Source organism: Toxotes jaculatrix, chromosome 22 (assembly GCF_017976425.1).
Source record: "Toxotes jaculatrix isolate fToxJac2 chromosome 22, fToxJac2.pri, whole genome shotgun sequence".
Taxonomy (NCBI): Eukaryota; Metazoa; Chordata; class Actinopteri; family Toxotidae; genus Toxotes; species Toxotes jaculatrix.
This window is the reverse complement of record NC_054415.1, coordinates 2012651-2025855: the sequence shown is the minus strand read 5'-3', so window position 1 is coordinate 2025855 and position 13205 is coordinate 2012651. Positions and strand designations below refer to the sequence as shown.

Here is a 13205-nt window from a genome sequence, read left to right as displayed (position 1 = left end):
TTATTCACCAATCAGATTTTTATTTGTACAAGTTCAAGCTAGCTGAGCAACGAAGGAGCACTAGTCGGTTTATTTAAAGAAAGATAAGGAGATAAAACTGGCAAAAAGCCTGGATAACAGACCGGAAGCTTGGTTTCCTCCCGCATCTTCTCAGCCTCTGCCCCTGAGCTTTACTCTGCTGCTGTATGGACAGAAAATATATGTAAGTTTAACTAAATCAGTGAGATTATTTCTGCCTCCAGAGCAGCTCTGCCTCAGAGAAATGCACCAAACCCAAACACTACAACAGCTGCTTTTACTGATTCAAACACATTTGGGACTTATTAGTGAAATCAGCTGTTGTAGTGTTGCCTTCACACACTGCGGACTCTTCACACGGCAAAGATTCTCTGAAGTTGTCTAAAGATAGAGCAGGAAACATAATGAAGATTATTTCCAGGCACACGAGTCCAGTGCATCCACACACTCCACTGTTGCTCTTTTTCACCTTCGGACACCAAGCAGCTAACTCATGTTCAGTGCTGTCCTGTGGTACACAGTCCCGGTCCAGCCAGGCGACCCAGCCACGCCTCAGCCTCGCTCCCCAGGTTTGACACCACCCTCTCTGGCTCCTCTCTCCAGGTATGAGTGCTCTGCAGTTGCAGAACCTGGCCACTTTAGCGGCGGCAGCGGCGGCGGCCCAAAACTCAGCCAGCCCCTCCACCGCAAACCCCCTGTCCTCCAACGCCGCCTCCCTGGGAGCGTTGGCCAGCCCAGGTAACGCTGCAGCCTCTCAGGTTGGGGGGTCCGACGCCGGGGGAGGGGGGAGGGCCCAACGCCTGCCTACGTTCTCCGCTCTCCACCCTTGCCATTACCAGTGTTGTCACCCCGTGATCCTGGCACTTCACCGCCATCACTGAAACCATCAACCAATCATCGTTGCCGAAACATAACCACCTTCATTGTTCAGATCTTCGTCAGTGTTGTTGACCCTCTTTCTGGCACATTCCCATGGTGTGTGTATCCACCGTCTCTGCTTCTCAGACCTCCATTTTAAAAGAGAACCCATGTTGTGTTGTTGATGCGCCGCCTACCTGCGTCCTCCTGTCTCTGAACACCTCACTTCCTCACCATGTGGCCCAACAACCATGCCATCCCGTGATACACGCTCCGTATATGTGTGCGCGTGTGCATGTATGTGTGTTTTGTGCTTAAATGTTTCCCGTGTAGACCCTCGTAGGAATTTTAGGACAGTAGGTTTGTTTCCCGGCAGACGGTTTGTTTGCACCTCTGTGTGTGTGTGTGTTGGTGTTGTGTCTCTGCTCATGGCTCGGGGGTGAGGGGGTGGTGTGGGGGGTGTGAAGAAGCACCAGGATGATGTCTGAACCCGATTCAGGTTAAATATCTCCACATTCAGATTCTCTCCTTCCTTCTTCTCCCACACAGCCTCATTCTCTCCCTCCACCTCCTCCTTCCCTCTCCTTGTGTTCCTCCTCGTTGCCCTCGTCTTTTGCTGCTGCCCTCCTTTTGACAAGCTCCCTGTTTCTGCTCCATCATTCTCCCCTTTCATGTCGGCTCGGCCTCGCTCCAGCAGCCGTGGTTTTGCTGTCTCTTTTGGAGCGCACTCCCAACAGAGCATGAATATGAAGACTTCCCCCCGCTCACGCCTCGCCCCCTCCTCTTCCTCCTGCTCCTCCGCGTTAACGCTTGCTCCGCTTCCATCCCACTTCCTACCTCCACCACGCTGGTTCGCGCCGGCATGAATGCTCGTTCTTGTCTCGCCTCTCTTCCTTTCCTCACTCATTCTCTCATTTTCACCTTCTCTCTTTTATTCCAGCTTCTCTCTTTCTCTCTTCTCTCCTTCTGACTCTGAATATCAGTCACACCTTGAATGGCACACACTCGGGTTGAGCCACTCAGTGCTCAGTGTGAATGAGTGGCGCTGTACTGCATGTGTCAATGAAACTGAAAACGTCACACCAGTTTGATAAATATAGACAGTTCTGCATGGAGACAGGCTGGTGTTTTTGTTTTGCACTCCTATGCCGACATAATGCTCCCTTTATCGCACCATGTCTCAATATATTCAGTGGCAGTCCTGCTTTGTTGGCATCGCTTTGATGAGATCAAGGGTAAATGAACAGATCAAATCTTTTTTTTTTTTTTTTTGTCTAAGAATAGGACAAGGTTGCGAGCTTTGTGCACCATACTTCCCGCCATCTCACCCACCACCACCACCACTGACATAGTAGTTCATGTACAGAATGGTACACATTTCACGTCGGTGTGTGTTCAGGTGTATGTGTGTGAGTTTGTGTCCACCGTGTTGGCCTCACTCATCGTCTCATCTGTCGTGTGTTTTGCGTGTTTTGATGTCAATGACAGAATGTCCAGCGGATTAAAAACCGACTGTGCCTGAGGAAAAGGAATGTAAATGTGCTGTGAATAAGAAAGAATTCCAGAAGCTTCAGGATTATAAACGTTTCCGACAGGTTATTTGTAAGCAGAAAAAGTCTCTTCTGATTGTGCTCTAGCCTTTCTGTACATATGTCCGCTTTTTTTGGACAGTCCTTGTTTGTTTTTTTTTAATGCCATTACAGCATCACCTTGAATGCAGCAATCCTCTGCTTTTGTGAATATCTCCCAATCAAAACAAACCATACAGAGCTCTTCTAAGTCATTTTGCACATGGGGGTTTTATATGTAGGGTCAAGGTGCTGCAGCTTGTTAGAGTAATTCATTTTTCTTGCACATCAGCATACCATAAATCAACCGAGACACTCTCAGATCTGAGATCCATAAAAGCGTGAGACCACTGTGGAGAAAACTGGTTGAACTCAAGTGCAAAGAGTTTGTGAAAGAGATTTTTCTAGTTTTCTCTGCTCACACTGGCTCTGCTTAAGTGATAAATATATTGTGAGGCAAATTCTGTCTCCACCAAAACCTAATCACTGATCAACTTTCCACCAATTTCCATTAAAATCCTTTAGAGATGTTTTTGAGAGACAATAATTTCCAAACAAACAAGGGACTGAAAGCATAACCTTGGTAGAGGTGAAAATGCAGTGGCAGGCAGCCCAGTGCTCTCAGCAGTGGTTTCAGCTGTTTGCAGTCATAACATAAAAATTTCAAAATTCTGTCAATTTGCTGATGTTAAATGGCCACTCGCAGCACCGTCTGTATAAAATCTATAATGGCCAAGCTGTATGAAATAGCCTGAGTGTTAATTTGAATTTAATGAGAAACCTCGACCTCCACTCGAGGAACCTTGTTGAGATTTGTTAAAAGCTTTTATAACACATCTGCCCTTTGTCTCCTACTCTCCCTCTTCACCTCTGTCCTTATCCCTCCTTTCTCTTTTTACCTTCTTCACCCTGGTCTCTTCCTCCCCTCCCTCCTTTCCCCTCCCTCCCCGCCCTCTTCTTGTCTTCCCCCAGCAGCAGGCACCACAGCCAGCTCCAACGCCGGTGCCATGAACTCTCTGACCTCTCTGGGCACCCTGCAGGGCCTGGCAGGTGCAACTGTGGGCCTGAACAACATTAATGCACTAGCAGGTAGCGTCAACAGTGAGTATTCACCCTGCCATCAGCCACTCCACCTTCACCTACACCTCCACCTCCACACATCCACACCCCACTGCAACATCATCACCGCAACCTGTGAGTCGATGCAGAGGGATGCAGTGCTACAGTCATTGGAGTTTGATTGATATGGATTTTTGAAGGCCGTCGACATATTTAATATTTAATCTGTAATTTTTGATGAAATGAAAATGATTTTCATTAAAACTCTACAATAAAACTTGATGTCCTGAAACAAAAGATGAGTATATCAGAAAATCCATGCAGTTATTCAGCTCTAATGACAGTAGCTGTACAAAACCGTATCATGGTCGAGACATAGGTCAGAGGAGCTTCAGCATCATCTATTCGTTTATGAAAATTTTATTTTAATCGATCATTTTTCTTATTTTAGACATTAAACTTCATATTTTACAAAAAAAGAAAGACTGAATAAGAAAAGGATGGAAGAAAGACAGTGAAACAGAAGAAGTGATAATAAATAAGAAGAAGAGAAACAAACACCAAACTACAAACTAAAGTTTGGATCCTTCCGTCATCTCTCTGTGTCTCTGACTCCTAAATAAATCATCCTCACTCTCTCAATGATGGCTGCCTCACTCATTCATCTGGACACAAATATTTCACCCATTCATCCATCCATTCCTCCATCTCTCCATCCGCTTCCTGGTTGTGTCCTGGGTTATGCTTGCTGTAGGAGTGCTGGTGTGCCATCCCGGCAAAGTTGGCGTCCTGCTGTCACCTCACTCGACTGTTTGTGTGGGTCCATGTTGTAATTGTTTCACATTGTGTTGTTTTGTTTGTGTCGCTGTTGTGTTAGAAGAAAATACAAACTCTTCGATTTTCATGCCAAACATTTTTTCACCAAAAATACCAGAAAAATCCCCTAAGATACCGAACATGGCAGTTTTCATGCCAAAACAAATCTAAATTTGGTTGTTTTGTTTTTTTAAGCTAAAACAAAATAAAATAATTTAATTTTCATGCAAATTCTGAACATTAATGTTCATTTTCTGATTAAAAGCAGCGTCACGCTAACTAGTTTATAACTTGACTTCAAAGTTCATCTGCGATGTCAAGATTCCTTAAAAGTGTGGTTCACTTCAGAGCAGAGATACACGCGTGTCTACCCTCACGTGAACTGCATTGACTGCACAGCCTGTGTGGTCGACCAGCATCTGCCGAGCTGTGTGGTGTGTGTCCTGCCTTTGACCTCCGGGGAGACAGGGCTGGGATCTTAATCAGTGCTGTTATGACAGCAGAGATCCTGTACCACCGGCCTCTTCCACCACATTATTCTCCTCTGACCTTTACCGCTCCTTGGCTGGAGTAGCTGTATCCGCTGTGTAAATCATATACGCGTCTACTTGAGCGCACACAGGTACAGAAACATAGGACATGCGCGCACACGCACACACACACGCTCGTCCTTTCAAAGGGAATGGGTCGCTTTCGTTTTGCATCCCATTTTGTCCCCACTAACCCTTCTCTCCTGTTCACGTACCCTCCTCCTCACCCCTCAATCCCCCCCTCCACCCACCACCACCACCACCGCCACCACCAACCGCCCTCATTTAAACACATCTAGGCCTTAATTGAATTGCAAAGGTCACCGGTGCAATTATTCCTGAATAAATGAGTGACCTATAATCCAGAGCTCTGCGGTGATAATTTATTTCACTGTGTCTGACGGTGAGGCGACAGGACACCGAGCCAATGTCAGACCCCCTCAGACAAGTTGCCCTCCGTGGTGATATTAAGCTGTTACAAGCAACTAATGAGTGTTACTGCTGCGTTCCTCCACTTTTTAAACTCGCCCTCCCCCTCCCCCTCCCACCTCGCTCCATGCGCCTGTCTTCACCCCTAAACTGAGACGTCACAGGCTGGAAAAGCACGCTGTTGATGTTTGACTTAGCCGTTCTGAACGTTTGGCAAGATGTTTCTTTACGCTTCCAGCAGCTGGAGGGATTCTGTGACACTTCTGTAAAAGAAGATGGACCATTGTCACGTTTCTCTTATCAATACCTATATGGATTATCTGGAATTTTAATTCCTATTTAACAGATAAATCTGTCAGTATATAGTTTTATCTGTCATTTTAATGGAGCGACTTAAAAAATCCCTCTCCAGCACGTCTTGGATCAGCTGTGTTCACCGTCTGGTTTATCAAGGGACAAATCACCAATATTGATTTAGCAAGGCAGCTTTATTTGTAAAACACATTTCATATACAGAGCAGTTCAGAGAGTCGTTCACAAGGCAAGACATAAATACAGATACAGGAGAAGAACAAAGTCACTGCTCACTAAGAAGAAGCGTCTAAAACACAAAGTGTTAGGTGGAGTCAGAAAGTTTCACTGGTGAGCAGCTCTCTCACTAACGGAGTAAACTTCGCCCACAGCTCATGAAAATGCATAAAGTTCCAAAAGGATTATTTTAATAACCAAGCAGGGGCCATCAGGGGACAGTGTTCCTTTAGGTGGCCGTGAATTAGCAGCTGTTCCCCTGCTCGTCGGCTACAAAGCCTGTTTTCACACCATCACTCTGCTGTTTTTCCATTTTGTCCTGGTGTTTTGTGGAGCCGGTTTTTTATGTGTGCGCATGCATCGCTGCGTGCTTTTTATCTCGAGCACACCTGTGTGCAGCTCTGGCTGTCATCAGCTACACTCATATTGTACTTTATGGTGTTTATACTAATACTGTGTGTGTCCTGTCCTGTCCTCTGGTGTGTTAGCTGTCCTGTTCTGTTTGTATAGACGCAGTACTAATGTGTCTTTTGTGCGTGACATGACGTGTGTAACTTACAGTACAGTCTCTGTGTGAGCGTCAGTGTCTCTATGTCTGTATGTGTGTGTGTGTGGCGTCTGGTAACAGTTGTGTATGTGTTTGTGTGTGTATGTGTGGTTAAAAACACAACCTTCAGTGGGAGCGCTAATGAGTAAGTGCACTCTTCTTTCTTTATTGTTGGGTTTTATGTAAAGTTGCTCAAATGCTCTCAGGTATGGCGGCTCTAAACGGAGGCCTGGGCGGCGCAGGGCTTACCAACGGGACGGCCGGCACCATGGACGCGCTGACGCAGGCTTACTCAGGGATCCAGCAGTACGCCGCCGCAGCGCTGCCCACCCTCTACAGCCAGTCCCTGCTGCAGCAGCAAGGGGCCGCCGGCAGCCAGAAAGAGGGTCAGTAACACGGGGGCCGTTCGCCGCCACATCGCTGCTGCTCGGTGGGAGTCAGATCTCCGACTGAACAGTTTTTCACAAACGTGTTTACAATACTGTCCTCAGGATTCACCCTCTGGAACAGTGAGCAGACAGCGTTTAACATTAAATGCAGCGGAAAGCCAGGATGATTATTATTAATGTAATAAAAATATGAATCTGTAGTTGCATGATACGTAATTAAAATGAAAGATAAATTTGTTTTGTCCCATCAAATAGTTTTCCTTTACTGAAAACAGTATTAACACTATGGTATGTTTAACACACATACTGTCATACGTGTTTCTTTTAAATCAGAATAACCTCAGCATTAAAACACACTGATCAGTGCTGCTGCAAAGTGCCACCTTCATACTGAACCTGACGGCCGAAGTTACATTCGCCCGAAAGCTTTGGACGACGGCGCTGAATACAAACCAGATGATGAAATGACGAGTAAAACAAATAGAACCACATACTGTTTGTTTGTGCGCTTCTCATCTCTGCTTCCAACAAAGATACATGTGTAAAGATGTTTTCTTTCTCTGACAGTCCATCCCGCAGTTCAAAACCCTCCAGGGAGACAAAGATGTGACGAATATTCGCTGCCCCCCCCTCGGCTTCATGTAGCAGTGCAGGGCATGTTTAATGACTCCGAGGGACCTGACCTATTAGGATTATTAGGATGTGCAATAGAAGGAGGGGGGGGGTCAGCATATGACATGCAGCTGAAAGAATGAATGAATCAAAAGCAAGAGAACAGGGAACTACACGGCTACTGAAATAGGATTATTAAATGAAAACCAAAAGCTTTCATCTTTGTTTAATGTTTAGTACAATTGCAGAATGTTGTTTAAAAGCAATAACAAACTCAAGGTCATGCAATATTGTGCTAAGCGGTGTGCTTCAGCTCCGTTCCTATGACGACTGCACAGCAGTGCCTGTCGCCACAATGCAGCGCTCCCTCTCCTGCAGTTTTGTTTAAATGGAAAGCCACTCTGACCTTATACCCGCTCTGCATCTCATCCCGCCAGGTCCCGAAGGTGCCAACCTGTTCATCTACCACCTGCCCCAGGAGTTTGGAGACCAGGACATACTGCAGATGTTCATGCCTTTCGGAAACGTGGTCTCTGCCAAAGTCTTCATCGACAAACAGACAAACCTTAGCAAGTGCTTCGGTACGGCAAGGGGCACGAATACAAACACCTGCAATTATCTCTTAAGTTTCTTCATTAGTTGTGTAGTTCAGGGGACTGGCGTCTCTGACAGAGAATGATTGGTCTTTCCGAGGAGATGAAAGCCAGACTCATAGTGGTGCATTCAGGTGCTCCTCGTCAACAGGAAGTTGTCCTGAAAACAACCAGTGGTAGATTAAACCAAGCTCTTAACTTAATGTTGGCAATTCCAATTAATATCTAGAATAACCTCAACAGTATTTTGCACTGAGCACAGCACAACGTTCCTAAAATCACAGAGCTATAATCTGAATACCTGGTAATTACAAAGTGGTCGGGTGATATTTCCAGCCCCTGAGTTCGGACAGGAAGTGATAAATCAAGCACGGATCCAGGAAGGAGCAGGACACAAACTTGTCTGATACTTGTCAGAAAATGGATCGTGAGGATGGATGTGAGACAAGCGAGACGAGGCGTTTACTGTCAGTTTTAGAGGTTGCAAACATTACAGGAGGAAGTGAATTGTGCACGAAAATGACTTGGTGGGAGACGGCAGGAAAATAAAACACAGTAAAACCTTGCTGTCTGCTCCAAAACATTTGGACCCACAGTGGCCTTTGTTAAGCCGATGGACAGAATGTCGGTGTCGTATTTTTGGAGCAGATACAGAGATTTTACTGAGCTTTTTGTCCTATGTTTTTAGAATTCACAGTATTTGTGTCACTTATTTTGCAGACTCATGATGCTTCGCATTGGAAGTGTCACTACACGTCCTCTATTTGTTTTACTGTTATTCCATTTTACTTTAGCTTTATTCTTTCATTATTTTGTCGATGCAACATCCCGGTTTCCTCGCGGGAGTCATTAAAGTTTAATCTCTTCTTATTGTGTACCAGAGGTCTGTTTTAATGTAGATGTAAATGTAATCCGGATAAATCAGATCTCAAGACACAGACAACATGGTGATGGTGCCTTGTGTAGCATTTTAACATCAGTTTATTATTACACTTTAATTTTGAAGCAGTACAGTTGCTGTAAATGAACAAGACCAATCAAGTAGAAGGTTATTGGCCTCTGCCTGTGTTTTATATGGTGAGTGAGAACTGGAGGGAAATCAGCTGCAGAGAGAGAGCAAAGAGAAAATCATAAAAACCTTTGACTACAGAACTGAAAGTGAAATACATCTGACAGGAAACAGGGATTATGTCTTCATTGTAAGAGATGCTAACATAAATAATACTACTGGTCTCTTTATACCATCCAAAACACTTTACTAAAAGTTCCATGTTGTCACTTTGTTCTGATCCCGTCCTCTTGTCGCCGTAGGCTTCGTCAGCTACGACAATCCAGTGTCGGCGCAGGCAGCCATCCAGGCCATGAACGGCTTCCAGATCGGCATGAAGCGGCTGAAGGTGCAGCTGAAGCGCTCCAAGAACGACAGCAAACCATACTGATCTTAGCACTAGGGTCTATCTGCTCCCCATGTTAGCACTGCTAGGGTAAGTCCCCCCACAAAAAATGAAAATGAAAAAAAAAAAACAGCAAACCGAGCCACGACCTCTCTACACAGGGACTGGGGGGGGGGGGTGGGGGGGGGGGAGTTGAAGGGAGGGAAGGGAGGGAAGGGAGGGAGGGGGAGACGACCTACAACCACCCTGAGGGAGACACACACGCCTTGTTTCTTTTTTCTTGCTTTTTTGAAGATTTTTATGTTGGCTTTCAAGTATTATTATTTATTACAATTTTATTTTTTGACACACATGAACGCTTCCATTACCGCCATTACTTTGTGCAATTTTTTCTTTTTTTTTAACAATGGAAGGAAGTAGCTATCTTGGGTAGCTTTTTTTTTTTTGAAGTCTGTTTGTTATTTAATTTTTTTCTTTCTCAGTGATTATTTATACATTTTTGAGGACTAGTTACAGCCAGAACCGAGGTACAGACAAAGGAGCCATGATGATTTTTAAAATTTTTTTCCTCTCTCTCTCTCTCGATATGAACCTGAGGCGAAGGGTTCATTTTTTTTTTTTTTTTTGGTTTGTTTTTTTATTGACGCGCATGCCGATATGCACATTCGACCTTTGACCTCCGCGGTGTTGGTTGCAGGCCGCCGCTGCTTCTCTAAAACCCCTCTATGCCTGCTGGCAACCCGGGAGCAAAGGCTGCAAAATGTTAGTGGCCTCTTTACAGTAAAGTCAGTGGCAACATCAGCCTGCCATACAGTTACACTCCACCACCACAAGATGAAAAAAAAAACACACACTCCAGCTACGTCTTATTATTTATGTGAAAATAAAAAAACAGTTTTTTTATTTCTCAGAAGATGAAAAAAAATAATTAGTAACTACTTTTCTGGGTCAGATCACATTGGTCTTTGTTGTGAAATGGATATTACAGCATGTAGAACATTTTCAAAATAACATCCAGAATTTGATGAAGGCTATAATAATAAAACTAATAATAAAAGAGTTTATGGGTTAAGGGGGTAACTGAAAATACTTGATGTTTGTTGAAAGATTTAAAAAATAATTCCAAGTACAGAAAGCCACAGGCCTGTAAATTTTATTTGTAAAAAAAGCAGTTCTATTTTTATACAACATTTTTACTGCCTCAGATGAAAAAAAAAGGATTTTATTTATTGCCTATCGTTAAGTTATTGGACTCCTATAAAGTATACAGCATCATTAAAGTAGACCCTTGTGGAGAAGTCTCGTGGAATTGGGTTCTCCGGTGTTTTTCATGTTTTTTCAGTGCAGAAACCACAATCACAGCACACTCCGCCGCCATTTAATCCGCGCCCCCCCCCCCCCCCCCCCCCCCCGTCCCGTCCCGTCCACCTTCCCCGTGTCATTTATTCATTCAGACACACTCACTTCTCTGTGCTGTTCATCCATCCATCTCTCTCTCTTTTTACCACTCTCTCCCTCTCTCCATCCGTAGTGGGACTACTTCTTCACTTGTCGAATTTCTACCTTTTTTTTCTTCTTTTTTGTTTTTGTTTTGAGTGTTTCCGTTTTTTGTTTGTGCGTAGCCCCCCTGCCCCCGCCCTTCCAAAGATTTAAGAAATTTTAAAATAGAAAGACATGAAAAGACCCCCGCCCCCCTCCCGAAAAATTACAACTATTTTCTCCCAAATGACAACATCCATCTGGGATCTGATGGATAAAGCTTTGGGTGCTCTCTGTTTTTTGTGTATGTGTGTATGAATGAGTGTGTGCGTGTGTGTGTGTGTGTGTGTGTGTGTGTGTGTGTGTGTGTGTGTGTGTGTGTGTTGTTGCCTGTTAGTATAGACCTATAACATTAATATCATTTTATATTACAAAAAAAAACAACAAAATCAAAGCTAAAAAATTGCCAATGAAATCAGTGAGTGGTGTTGCTGTTCTGCCAGTTTGCATTGTTGTTGTTGTTGTTTGTTTGTTGTTTGTTGTTGTTGTTTCTCCTGATTTTATAAAATGCTGTAGTGGTGTGGTGCTCTGGCTCTGTGTGTAACTCTCTCCTCTCCCCTGTTTTTTCTTTCCCCCTTTTAGAACAACCCATCTCCATGCCTGTTAGCTCATCGTTTGCCTAGCATGTCTCCGTGGCGTCCAAAAAAAAAAAAAAACAAAACTTTAAAACAAAAACAAAAAAAACCCACCAAAAAAAAAGTGTCATCGTCCTCCTCCTCCCCCGTCATTGTTTTTTCTGATGTCTTTTCCGAGCTCACCTGATCATAACCTGGTTCTCCTCCTCCTCCGCCGCCTACTGACCTTTTGAACTTTGAACTTTTAGCTTTTTTGGACTTTGATTTTTAAGATCTTTTTTTCTTTCTTTTTGTGTTTATGTTAGTTTTGTTTTTGGTTTTTGGTTTTTTTGCATGTGACCTCATTTGGATCTGTTTTCTGGAAGGGTTTCAGGGAGGGAGGGAGTCGATAAAGGGGGGGTGGGTAAGAAAATGAATCAATGTGAAAAAGATATAAAGCTGCATTCATATGAAAAAAACAAAAAAAGACTGAGATTTTTATGGAAAAACAAATGTTCTTTTTGGAGGAAAAAAAACAACAACCTGTGGCAAAGTGACTTCCATTCAGTATGTTTTCTTGCATTTTTTTGTTTCTTCTTCTTCTTCTTCTTTATGTCAGTTTTTCTTTTTCTTCTTCATTTAAAGTAAACTTGAAAGTTCACTACAGGAATTGACGCGTCATCTTGCTTCTGGTGCCGATGAAAAACAGAGCGCGGGCCAGAAGCAGTCCGCGCCAGTTTCTCTGAAATATAAGACTACTTCCAAACAGTTTTGAATAAAAACTGTCTGATCAATATTAGACTCTCTCAGAGCTCTCTAATGGTTTTTACATTTTTCAGGCAGTGTAAAGTTTTTTGATAAGGCCATTTTAAGTGGCTCTGTTTCTCATTCAAAGTCTATATATAGAACCACTTTTTTCTAGAGTAGTTTAAAGGTAAAAATAAAAAAAGACATTTGCCCTGTTTGGGGGGGAGAAATGCTACCTACTTGTGTCACCTTTTGCTGAACTGACTCACAGATAGACAATCCGTGGTTTAAATGCACATGATGAAATGACCTATATTTTCTACTGTTTAAATGTATAGAGGAAAAAAAATACTAAGATACCTGTAACCCGCGTTAACGTCGGTGCTTCTCGTGAGTTTAGTTGTGGTTTCATCACAAGTCTAACGGTCTTAAATGTCTCATGTTTTTCAAGAGAAGACTAAAAAATCAGTTTACTTGAACAATAGACAAAGCCTTTCATATTACTATAATAGTTACTTTTTTCTTTTATTTTCTTCTTTTTTTAAGGAGTCCCTATTTGCTAAATTTCTTGTTGGTTAATTAGCTATATAAAATTCCTAAAAATATATATAAATATAAATATATCTATATATATATAATGTCAGCTTGTGAAGCATCAATGTCATTATTATTTTATTTCTCTCGTGGGAAACAATATTTAGATGTGTTTTGTTGTTCAGCAAAATGTCTTATAAAGAAAAAAAGACAAGATCAGTGGAGTTTAGTGCCAAATTCTGAAGGTACTTCCTGCCTAGCGCGTCAGTGTACTTCTTGTGAAATTATTTGATAACATGGGTATTTTATTATAAGTGTTTTGTATGGATCCCTCATATTTAAAATATAGATTTAAAAAAGAGTTTGTTAACTTGCTATTCTGTGGTCTTGTTGCCTGAAAATGTCATGTTTGCTTTTTTTCTTTGTAAAGATGTAAAAAAAAAAAAAAAAAAAAGTGCCCATGTGTCATATATATATCTATATACACGCA

General features: G+C 43.0%; 1 protein-coding gene across 15 annotated transcripts in view; it reads left to right on the top strand.

The window, feature by feature from the left end:
- Positions 1 to 13205, top strand: part of celf2 (cugbp, Elav-like family member 2) — a 168268-nt gene extending 155063 nt beyond the window's left edge. For 6 of the 15 annotated variants that reach the window (XM_041029668.1, XM_041029661.1, XM_041029657.1 and 3 more), the window contains 5 exons: positions 3417 to 3545; positions 6560 to 6739; positions 7792 to 7935; positions 9259 to 9431; positions 11463 to 13205. In XM_041029668.1, coding sequence (XP_040885602.1) covers positions 3417 to 3545; positions 6560 to 6739; positions 7792 to 7935; positions 9259 to 9386 — 581 coding nt within the window. In that variant the 3' untranslated portion in view covers positions 9387 to 9431; positions 11463 to 13205. Of the gene's footprint in view, positions 1 to 621; positions 757 to 3416; positions 3546 to 6559; positions 6740 to 7791; positions 7936 to 9258; positions 9432 to 11462 lie in introns of all 15 variants that reach the window. The other 9 variants (XM_041029658.1, XM_041029665.1, XM_041029663.1 and 6 more) reach the window with 4 other exon arrangements.